The following is a 12,512-nucleotide window of genomic DNA, read 5'->3' as shown; positions in this document are numbered from 1 at the left end:
ATTGCCCAGGGCTGATGAGCTCGTGGACACCATAGGTGCTGCCAAATTTGTGAGCACCTTTGACCTCACCTCAGGCTATTGGCAAATAGCTCTGACGGACCATGCCAAGGAAAAGACGGCGTTCTCAACACCAGAGGGACTCTACCAGTTTAGGGTCATGCCTTTTGGGTTGAAGAATGCCCCTGCCACCTTCCAGAGATTGGTCAATCATGCTCTCAGTGGGCTGGAAGCCTTTTGTGTGGCTTATTTAGACGACATTGCCGTCTACAGTTCCACTTGGGAAGAGCACTTGACACATCTGGGTAGAGTGTTGCAGGCCTTAAAGAGGGCTAACCTCACTATCAAGGCCACCAAGTGCCAGATAGCTCAGGGGAAAGTCACGTATCTTGGTCATGAGGTAGGAGGATGTCAAATCCAACCTCTCCCCAGTAAGGTACAGGATGTACAGGACTGGGAGACTCCCACTACTCAAACCCAGGTGAGAGACTTTTTGGGCCTCACTGGGTACTATCGCAATTTCATGGAGGACTATGGAACCATAGCTGCACCACTGACAGCTCTGACTTCACCCAAGCAGCCTAGGAAGGTCAATTGGACTGAAGACGGTCAGAGGGCCTTTGATGGCTTGAAAGAAAGTCTGTGTCGGGCACCCGTGTTGTGTGCGCCTGAATACAGCCGACCCTTTATCGTCCAGACGGGTGCCTGCGACACCGGAATTGGAGCCGTCTTGTCCCATTTAGATGACAAAGGGAGAGAACATCCTATCATATTCATCAGTAGACAACTCAAGGGTAGAGAACTTAGGTGGGCTACTGTTGAAAAGGAATGTTTTAGTATAGTTTGGAGCCTTAGGCGTTTTAGGCCCTACCTTACGGGGTCTACCTTCAAGGTCCAAACGGATCATAAGCCCCTGAAGTGGCTTATGCAGATGAAGGGTGAGAACCCGAAACTGCTCAGGTGGTCCATTAGCCTGCAAGGGCTAGACTTCACCATAGAGCACAGGCCAGGGAAGAGTCACGATAATGCAGATGGCCTTTCCAGAAGGTATGTTGACCATCTGGATGAGGGTGTCTTATCCCGTGGGAGATTAGGCACCCTCCACCTCAGTCTTGGGGGGGCGACTGTGATGCTGGAAATGCATCAGAGGGACAGGGCGTCCGTATCCTTGTCCTTTACTGCTCTTTATCGTGTGGTCTGTCGTGTTTTCCGCGCAGGAGTTCATGTGGGACTCCTGGCGGTGCAGCTCTTTCTTTTTGGTTTAGTGAACGGACCCACGGAGTATCCTCCATTTTGGGATATCCCGGCCCTGCCATGGAGATAAGTTGATCCCTGATGGAAAACAAGATGGCCCCTGTGGCTCCCTGCTTTCTATTACCCATTACCTTGTTTTCCCAAAGTCCTGGGAAGCCCTGACTCTGTCCCTTCCCCCTGACTGGCTGTTGGGTGGAAGTGCCACATATGGTTTTGTTGTGAAGGCCCGGCCAGACTAGCTGGAGCCTTCCCGGAGATGTATGTTGTGGGTACCTCCTGTGGGTGGGACCTGGGTGAATAGAGTGTGTGACGAATATGCATTCTGTGTTGTGGGTGTCTCGTATCTGGTGGTTGACACAATGACTGAGACAACCCTGCCCGAAACCGGTATGAATGCGGCTTGGAGTGTTGAATGGCTCGGTACTTGTTCCAATACACATAACTTGTTGTGAGTGTCTGGAGAGAAGTGAATGGCCTGAATACCTTGTGTGCCTGATTGGCTGCCTGCCTGCATGAATGCCTGTAGTCGTGATTGGATGCTTGAGTGTGACCCAGCGGAATGAATGGGAGATCAACAGTATATCTGGGGACCTCTCACTGCTAGGAATCGTGTTCAGAAGCTGAAGTCCACTACGACAAGTAACTGGAGTAACTGACGCTTGACCTTGAAACCCCCGCTGGACGAGAAGGAGTGCTGTGGCTCTCCCTCGCTATCTGAAGGCTGCTGTGTTTCCAAGGACTGACCCAGAGAGGACCTGGTAAGGCGCCCTCTTCCCGAGCTACGAGGGACCATCGTGCACAGCTGATCTTTGCCAACGCTCCCTGGTAGACAGACCTTCGACAGGCTGCCGACCCGATACAGGGACTGCTGCGGAACTCCAAGGAGAAGCACCCGGACTGTTGTCCCCCACTGTCGCCGACCGCCGTCGCCGACCGGAGCCGCCATGCTCCCGTTTGCCTAAGAACTTCAATTGATCATCGGACGCTCTCTTCTGCATCGTTATCCGCTTGTCTCCCGCTGGAGAAGGCCCGACCGTCGACGCACCGAGGAGCATCCGCCGGTGGGTTTCCCGCCACCTAAAGACCACAGAGAAGCCAACAAATTGACGCCCTTGCTGGGCCACAGTTCTTCATCATCTCTTTGCGGTCCAGAACTATTATCACTGAGGTGCCCCGCACGCCTCTTCCTTGCAGGACGCCAACGCTCTGTCGTCGACGAGCACCACTTGGAACGAAGCTGCCACTTCACGCCGTATTTCAACCTGTTCACCGTCGGACGTTCGACGCCCCGTGACTCCCGCCTTAAAGGGAGGGCAGTCAAGAAGGGCCGTCAATTCCCCGACACCGAACGCCGAGGTCCTCGACACCTCTCGACGATCCGTGGCTCCTGTCTGAAAAGGAGTCACTCAAGAAGGATCGGTCGACGCATCGTTGGAGACCTGTACTCCACCAGGTACATTGGGGGGGTAAAACCTTAATAGGAGGAAGTGAGACTATTGAACATATGGACTGGGCTTGCGCTATATATCTTTTATTTATAGGTTGCCCAGGTGGGGGGGATCTCCACACAGAACTGTGCCTATTGGTAGGGGTCAGCATTCTGCCAATTGTTTCAACCATCTTACGTTCCTGCCTATCTCTATTGCTGGTTTCCTCGTTATTAATCTGTGTGACATTTTAACCGTACAGTTGATGCTCTTTAATGAGATTGGATAACATTAGTGGTACCACTTTAGAATTGTATATATGTATCATTATTGACTTCCGAGTACAAAGTGCGTTATTGTGATCGTGTACATACCTTTGAATATTAATTATATAAAGACTGTGTTTTCAGCAATACAGTGTGTGGACATTCCTTTGTGGGGGTTCGGGGACTACACTGTACTTGAGAACCAGCCTGCATCACCTCCTGAGAAGCTAGGCCTTGATTGCTCGACCACGTACCAATAATAGTGAATCTTGGCTGGGGTCCTCTGTGCCTCTCCTCTACCATATAGAGAGCGGAAGTACAGACACCCCCTACCAGTCTTTACTATGTCCAATAACTCCAAAATAAAAAACATAAAGTAAACTTATACCTAAAGAACTATTTACAATGGCGGCGGGCTAGCCCTACGGCTCACTTCTTGATGTTAATGTCTTTGGTCAGGGCATCATTGAACTCCATGTTGATGTCCCGGAAGCGGGCCTGGGAGGTGTCCTCGAGGGCTCGCAGGGACGTCGCCATGGTGTCCATCAACTCCCTGCGAGTCTCCTCAAGGAACAATGCCTGCCTCAATGCCCGGTGCATGGAGTTCTCTGCCCTGACCATCGTGAGCCGTGCTCTATCTGCCCACCGCTGCTCTGCATCTATCTGCTAGCCCAACTGCTGCCACACGGAAGACACACGTAGTCCAGGGTCTTCCTGACCATCGGCCGATGCCTGCCCCCATGATGTATATGGCCGAGGCCTGATGCCTCCCACGTTGAGCCTGCCGCTGCCTGAATGCCAACTGCCTCTGCAACCACGTCTGCCCCCGGAAAGATGGAAACAACCGGGGCTGTGGTACACATGCCCTATTTGATGGTGCCTGCACATCCTCCACTGGCTGGGGTCAAGTTGCTGGGGTTACCACCTCTGCTGCTCCTCCGACTCCCGACTGTGGCAGGGATGGGTTCTCCACCAGCCTGGCTGCGGTGGATGGGGAAGGTCCAGAGGGTGCCCAGATGAGACATGGGCAGGAAGACGGCACAGAGGATGACTGGCGCATAGGGTGTGCAGATGAGGAGGGTGTCGCAAGAGCATCCAGCACACAGAGGAACCCTGTGCCAATGACCTGTCCTAGCAAGTCGACGCTGCCACACAAGTTTCTGAAATGATGTGCGTTGTCCTGCCTGGAACCACGCACATCATCCCGAATCACCAGTGTGCGCAACGTGACACTGACTAGGACAGGCTGAATCCTGTCGCGGATTGCCTCGTCCGCAGGTAGAGGAAGGTCAGTTGACATAGACACATCCCCTACCTGCGAACGGGGCCGGACAGAGGCATCACTGCTGGTGCAGGATGATTCAGTCACAGGATCAGGGACAGGATTACACACAGGAACCTCCACTGCGACCTGTGCTGCCTCCTGCCCCTGGACTGCACCACTTGCATCAGTGAAACCACCCCGCCAGGCCCCATGCGTGGGTCTGATACGGCCTCCTCCTCAACCACCCCCCCACCAACCTGGATGACTCTGTGCCGTCTTCTGTACTATGCCCCTCTGGGGGCTCACCTGCTCCTTATTCTGCCGAGGAGTCCACATCCAACCTTGGCCTCTTGGACCTCCCCTCTGCTGCTGCAGCCATGGACGTGGCACCAGTCCCCTCAATCCCAGAAGATATTATTACCTGGGAGGGGGGCAGGGCCTTGCGTCTCCGGCTGGCGGTGGCATCCCTGCCGCTGTTCTCCACAGCGCTGTCTCAGCCCGCTTCATCAGTCGACGCTGCAGACAGGGAGAGACAGAACACAGGCATCAGGACACCGTACAATGGTCTGCTAGACACATAACTATTGCACATGAGTGGCGGTGTCAAACATCACAGACGACATCACAATTCCCATCACTCAGGTGAACCCACACACATGCACAGACAAGCAAGGAATGTGCAACAGGCATCTGCATCCATTCATATGGAATTGCATGAACATCCTAAGGGTGGCATGACGTTACAAACATCACGGAGCATGCCATTCACATGCACCCACACCAACAGACAGTCATGCATCTGGCCATCTCTACCTCCTATCACAGTGCAATCATCGTCAACTATGTCACATTTGCCAATCAGGTACCTAGATGTCCATGTCACATGCATCCATGGCGTCTCACAGTCACACACATACCAAACAGACACACACACCTGTACACCATGCACATACATGAAGGTGGGAAGAGCATCCATGTGTCACACCCCAAACATGGCTGAGTACATAAACAGGCATGCAAACATGTGTGCATCTTCACATGCAGTTGTACATCATGCATCGGTACACATACACCATTGATGTGCACCACACATGACTGGACTCACATGCAACACGGTCATGTCCCTGCACATACACATCCATACATGGGCCATGTCAGACATATGTCCAAGCTGCACATTCCTGCCACACCTCAACATGCACTGTGTCGATTGAGAATGCATGGACATATACCGCTTGACTCCGGGCAGGTCCGCCTCTCGAGGACCTGGAGGTGAAGCACTGGGTGAAAGCGCTCCAGGACCCTCATCTGGTCGGTGGCAAGCCCCATTGCATCCTCTGTGTCCAAGAGGCACCGGGCCTTCCTGAGGGTCCTGGACTTGTAGTCCTCCCAGCGCTTCAGGACATGTTTCAAGTCGCGGGGTGCCACTCCCTCCGTGTTAATGGCACCCACGATGTCCTCCCAGATCCTCCTCCGTCCTTCCTTGTTGTCGAGTGATGTTGTGAAGAGGGCATCATAATGCCGCAGGACTTGCTCCACCAGGATGCCAACTTTATTTGCACTGAAGCTGACAGCCCTTTGCCTCTCTGCAGGGGGGTTGCAACTTTTAGGGGGAATTCTCATTCTATGGCTAATTTACCTTACCTATAGAGTCCCCCAGCAGCTTTGCTGGATTTGAAGGGTTTGTTTTTTCTCCTGCTAAGAGTGAGACTCTTTTTTTCCCACTCTTAGACAGATTGCTGATGTGTGTTCTAGGCTATTTTTTGTGTTAATGTCTATGGGGTTTTTCTCACCCTCATAGGAACCATCTTTATACATGTGTGATACACAGCACCCTCAGTGCAGTAACAAAGGGGTGTCATAGTGACCCCCCACCATAGACTCCATACCCTGGGACTGACTACTGTCTCCCAGGGCATGTAAAGTCCCCATTGATTTTACTAGTCAATAGTTATGAACTAAACCAGTACAAACCATTTTACTATGGAAGTACTGGAAAGGGTTAATAATGTTTCCCTTATGTTCATTTTTGAGAGGGTACCGTACAGTCCCTCTCAAAAGTTTCTGGCTGGTGGCAGTGGATACTAACATAAATATTCGACCGCAAATATTTTCCTATGGGATTTTCCCATTGTTCGAGGCTACCACTTTTACTGACAGCTTCTAACATATCGCCGGTTTATTTTTATATTAACTTTACTCCGGTAGGTTTTATTTGCCAGAACTTTAATAATAATTCTTTCTTGTGTCTTTCTCTGAGATCCTAACCCAGGTCGGGGATCCTTTGTTCATCCTTTGTTGCCAAGAAGCCCTCCTCTCGGCGCCACTGAGTCTGGGGTAGACCCATTTTGTGGGAGGGGGGAGTAGGCACCCTGGACAGGGTTGCCTAAGCAACACAAGTCGCACTCTGCCCTGATAGGCTGGAGGGTCTCCCACCAGGATGACCACTCCACAGTGTGAGTGACAGCTAGGCTGTATGAATGGGGGTTTTTCTGCATAAAAGCAGGGTCCTGAGGACTGGAAGAGCAAGACGTCGCCACTGGAACTAAGAAGCCAAAGAGGAGAGAAGCCAAAGACATCTACAATGACTGAACCCCCGGTGAAGCCCTGCTGCAGCGTCTCACCACTTTTCTCCACACGACGAGAGAAGATCTTCATCTGCAAGAGCCTTCTTCCCTTGAGCTGGTGGGGACAACCAGTTTGCCAATCACCTTCCAGGACCTGCCTTGGTCGAATCGCCAGTGCCCTCCACTCGGAGACCGGATAGCCAGGCACCCGTCCACCATGACCGCGATTTAAAGGAGCGTACCTTTTAATCCGTTTCGGCATCACCGCGGCTGGCTTCTTCCCTGGGCAGTGCAGTAACTCAAACCTTCCTCCATGACGATAGCCTCTCTTCCTCTGCTGGACAACCCAAACTGCAGGAACTGCCAGGAACCACCGCCACCGCAGGAGCCGCTTTCACTTTTTCAGGTACATTGTTCCGGCAGGCCTCCCGTTTCGCGGAGTACTGCTAGAGGTGTTTGAAATCCTTTACTTACCTCCTGGGTTGGCCGCCCCTATCGACTAACATTATCTTTTACCTTCTGCACCCTCCTTTTGAATCGTTAAACCAAAGACTTGACTGCAGCTACTAGAACAGTTTGATCCTGGGCACATTGCCCTGTACCACTAACTCTGGCACAGGCCTATTGACTTTGGCTAAATCTGTTACGACTGCCTTCACTAGATTGCTTTTCATCCTCAACTGTGTTGGTGCACTAAAAACTCTTATAACCACTCTTCCTTCCCTCTTAAGTATTGCTGAAGTGCCATTTTGCTCGGTTTTCACCTATGGATGAGTGTTGCTAAAGTGCTAACTTGCCTAACTTGTTCACAATCCACGTGGGAAGTGTTGCTCGTGTGTTTAAAAGGTTAACTCCGTATAACTTGTCCTTTCCCTCCCTTTTGAGAAATTACTAGAGTGCCATTTTTGCTGGTTTGACCCTGTGCCATTTTGCTCAGTTTTCACTCTGGATCAAACTTGTCTATAATTTAAATAGGGAGTTGTGTATACTTTTCTTGACTGTTTTAACTTGCTTTGATAAAGGTGATTTATGTGTTGAACTAGAAGTGTGTAAAATAAATATATTCTTTTTAATACAAAGCTTTGTTCAGTGTTTCCTTGTACCATAGTACTATAGTCCTAATGTGTAAACCCTGAATACTGCTCATCTCCCTCTTGAGATGAGTCTGACTGCTCAGCCACAGCTACCAACTAAATCTTTGTGGTACAGACTGCTACCAAAGGGAATTTATTGCATACACCTGTAGTCTTAATCTGCTGTAGTGCTCCCCAAGGGAACTGCAGTGGATTCTGCCTAACAGCCACTGGTTCCAGATGGAGTTTGACCCGACATGGTAACCCCCAAGGCAAGTGTGGGTGAGCAAGTGGGTCCTGGGGCTGGGCTGTGGAGCGATGGTCCACCTGACGGGAGTCTTCTGTTCCAGCAGGGGTGGTCACAGCAACTGGACCCCTGGCGATGGCGGATGTGCAGGCATTAAATAGCAGGGCACGCTGGCAGCATGCAGGCAGGCAGCAGCAGATGGCTCGTAGGAGGCTCCCCAGGGCTCTGCGGGGCAGGTAAATGGCCTTCTGGGCAGGCGCGTGGTCTTCCGGGTGTTATCACGTGGCCAGCCTGATGCAGAGTGAATCCGCACGTGCAAAAACAGCATATCAGTGTGAGATTACATGAAATCCGAGGAAAGGCCCTTAGCGCATAAGCGCGCAAGTGACGTTACATGCACAGGCGTTTCCCTCTGCGCAGTTCGCTGTGCATGCTTTTCATAGAGACCGACTGCGTGTGTTTCTTCTTCTTGTGGGTTCACACGCGATTACTTCACAGCGCTTAAAGTTCGTACTTCTTGTTTTGGTGGGGGAGTTGCCTACACGCACACGCGTGTGTTTTTCTTTTCCATGCAAGGCAGACAGTGAGTCGCGCACGCTTATTTTTCCCACTGTGGTTGCCCCTGTGTGTCGCACACCCATTTTAGAGGTCAGAGCAGCCCGCGTGTTCCATGCGTACGTGGTTTTTTGTGTCCTTGGGAGCCACAGCGTACTGCGGGAGGTTCATTCCATGACCGTTTAATATCATGTTTTGGGGTGCCTGAGTGTTGTGTGACCAGTCTTTTATCACCAGGGGTCACAGACAGCCTTGCAGGAGCACAGGGGTACGTCTAACATCACGTACCCTGCCCTATTCACCCCAATTGCCCAGGACATTTGTTGTGTGCACCTCCCATTGGCTACATACCATCTGTGCCATGGTTGGGAGGACAACAAAAGGGAAGGGTGGCAAAGCTGGGCGACCTCCTATGGCTGCGCATGGTGGGGCACATGGCCAGGGTGGCCAGGGAGTCCAGAGAGGCCAAGGTGGATGGGGAGGGGGACGTGGCCAGGGTGTACCACCAGGCCAGGATGTCCAGCAACAGCCATGCCACCACCCCAAGTGCCTCAGGAAGATGCTGCTGCTGCAGTAATCCCCAGCACACATCTGAACCCCACAGGCAATGTCATCTGCTGTCACGGGTGGTGGAAGCTGCAGGTGCAGCTGTGGCAACCATCACCCATGCTCGTGGTCAGCCAGCGCAGGCTGCCTTACCACAGGACTCCCAGGCAGGATTTCAGGGCAGGAAGGCCAAGCCATGTGTGTCCAAGGTAACTGTGACCAAGGCACATGTTCCTGGGGCAGTTTTGACATCTGCTGCCCCAAGCAGCCAGGTGGTGGGAGCTGCATGGGCAGATGCAGCCAACACCACCCCGGCAGTGAGTCTGCCAGCCAGGACTGTGTCGGTCACATGGGTCTGTGGCAGGCTACTCATTGTACCACATCTCCAGTATTTCATCCATCTCGTGGTATTTGCTCATCTATGCTATGCTCACTCAGGGTCACTTCATCATCATGTACATGTTTATGGTGCCCTTGTCTGTGTCAGGCACAGGCATCCCTCTGTTACAGCCACACTGCTTCCAGGTGACTGGTGTTGTGTCTTCTGCCTGTATAGATGTACTTGTGATGGTTCCTCATGTGTCCTGCTTTCTGTCCCACTCTCATCTGCTGTAGTCTCAGTTGTCTCAGTTGATGCAATTGACACCTGCATACACTGTCTGCTACTTCACAGTACTGTGGTCAGTCATTCAGAGTCATGCACTGTATCCCTGACTTTCCTCGGGGTGGAGGGAGTATGGGGGTGCAGTGCATCCCTACAACCCATTGCAAACACTTTGCACATGATGACTGCACTTGCCCTTGCAGTGCTGTCATGTCACTAGATTGACATCACTACATTTAGGGTTCTATTGATGGTAGACGACTTACACATGTGCTGCACTGCACCCACAACACCTCTGGGGCATACCTATTCACTGGTGTGTTGTCAAAGTGACGTTCCATGTATGTATCCATTTGACTCCCTTCACTTTATTTCAAGGCACTTGCGTTGTTGCATCCTGTGACACGTGTGCTTTTATTGATATTAATGTTCTTGTAGTGCATGTTGACATGCATTTTGCATGTGTAATGGACACTTCTATTTGACATACTGCTGTGGCTATTTGGAAATTGTGTCAGGGCTATGCTACCTGCCATCTCTTAGTTCACATCTGCACATTTTGCCACAGATTTATGCCTGCCAGAAGGTTGGGTGTGATGCAGTTAATATGCAACATGCAGTACATGTGTGGGTTTTGCTTTGACACGCATCCATGTCTACTTTCAGGGCCCCCTTCCATTTTATTGCCACTGCATGCATGCCAGAGTTTGTGTCGTTTGTGACATGGCTTCCTCATGTGTTGGCCCTCAATATTGTGTTGTGTGTGTGTGTGTGTGGTATGTGCTGCTGACATGTGTACTTATGTTTATTTTAATTTCTTTACAGATGATGATGCACCTGAAGCAGTGGAGGAGGAGATTGGAGACAAGATGGAGGGTTCAGGCCACCATCCCAGCACCAGTGGTGGTCGTGGGGTGGTAGGCCACGAACATCCCTCGGTGCTCCAGGCCAGCCTGTCCAGGCCTTCCTCTGGGTATGGCTCTGACGATCTCTCTGACTCTGATGTTGATTTGGATGCTCATGAATCCATGATGTCGATGGTGGGTGGTTCTGCTATGGATTCTGCTCTGTCCACCACACCTGCAGTGGGGGTGGACCCCTCAAGGGGCCAGTCAGTGTTGGTATGTTGGCCTGTGGTAGTTAAGGGTGCAGAGTCACACTCCACACCAGTTGTTCCTGTTCCAGTGGCATCAGATCGATGGAGGAATACTGTCCTGCAGCCGCAGGCTCGGCCAGCACAGCAAGGTCCACGTCTCCTTGGGCCCTGAAGGCGTGGTGCCCAGCAACGCGGTGGCCGTGCGCCACCGGGGAACACTGGGTGGGAGCAATCCATCTATGCCATTTCACAGCAATAGGGGGGAGCAATTGAGGTGTTGGCTCAAGGCATGGAACGTGTGCCTGATTCCATGCTCCCCCCTGATAGGCAGGTGGAGCTCCAGCAGCAGGCAATGCAGTGCACGTGCCGCTCACTCAGGCTGGGCATGGCGGCGTCCAACAGGGCCGCCAGGCTGAACTGGTGGTTCTGCGCTCAGCTATTGCTGCTGAGGGACAGGCCAACAGGGAAGATTACTCCTCCCTCAGAAGTACTCTGGGTGCTCTCGTCATGGCCCAGGATAAAAGTTGCCCACCTGCATTGCTTCCCTGGCAACTCCTGCACCTTTGGACTGTTTTCTGTATCCCTACAGTCCCCCTACCAGCACTTATGTCTGCACTTACCTTGCACTTGCCACCAGCTGCCCGTTTTTATTAATCTTATTTATTCTACTATCCCATGTACTGCACTTTCCCCTTTCCCTTCCCCCATGCACTTTCCCTTTCCCCCTTCCCATGCACTTGTGCGATCTGAATGAGACCTGGCCTAGTAGGATTGTTGTCTGTCTTCCCTTTGTCCCCCCTCCCTTGCCTTGTCGCGCCTTGAAACCCTTGTGTATAGGTGAGTTATAAATGCCATATCATATCATATGGCGATTTTTATTTTTTCTCTATTGTGCATTTATGTTGCAGTGTGGCAATGTGGCATCCAATGCCATCCACTGTGTGTTCCGGCTGGGCCCATACAGGCTTGTCTTGTGTTTGTGTTTCTGGCTTGGGGTCCGGACACATATGCCACTCCTGCTTCCCCTTTCCATGGGCTCCCAAGGATGGCACTGTGTGACAGTAATTTACACAGAGGCATTGGACTTCCGTCATATCTGTGGCCAGTCTGAAGTCCAACCTGTGTATACACCCCTAGTGGGGATTCATGATGGTTTCTCCAGTGCATGGTTGGACTGCATTTTGGTGAGTATATTGCTGACTGTGCATGATTTCATTCTGCTAATTCATGTATTGCCTTGTCTGTATACATTGTTGATGCACTTCATGCTGTATGCGGTCCCATGCACACTTTAGCTGTTGAGGCCACTCTCGTGATGGTAGGGTGACGTGTGGTGGCAATGTCACATTGAGGGTCCTGTGCTATGGTGGTTACTCACTGTCTGACATTGTGACTGTTGGGTCCTGTGTTCATGATGTGTTATGCTGGTAAATTGATCGTTCTGTGTTGCTTTTGCTTTTGATGTGTCACAGGATCAGCAACATATTTCCGTTAAAGGTGTGTCCGCAACAGAGTGGTTAACATGGAAAATGTATGCTACACTGTGGGTTCATGCATTTCCCATGCTAACATGCATTCAATCGCCCTGCAAACACCCCCCCACAACACACACTGCT

The 12,512-nt window shown here is 51.6% G+C and overlaps 1 protein-coding gene across 1 annotated transcript in view; it reads left to right on the top strand.

Annotated features, from left to right (window-relative positions):
* The window catches only part of LOC138560969 (pancreatic alpha-amylase-like), a 200,509-nt gene that overhangs the window by 136,806 nt on the left and 51,191 nt on the right, over window positions 1-12,512 (top strand). The window contains exon 5 of the mRNA XM_069642753.1: window positions 10,626-10,840. Within this exon, the coding sequence (XP_069498854.1) occupies window positions 10,626-10,840 (215 nt within the window). The remainder of the gene's footprint in view (window positions 1-10,625; window positions 10,841-12,512) is intronic.

The sequence above is a fragment of the Ambystoma mexicanum genome, chromosome 1q (assembly GCF_040938575.1).
Source record: "Ambystoma mexicanum isolate Mex_15411 chromosome 1q, UKY_AmexF1_1, whole genome shotgun sequence".
NCBI classification, from domain to species: Eukaryota; Metazoa; Chordata; class Amphibia; order Caudata; family Ambystomatidae; genus Ambystoma; species Ambystoma mexicanum.
This window is presented reverse-complemented; position numbering and strand designations above follow the sequence as displayed.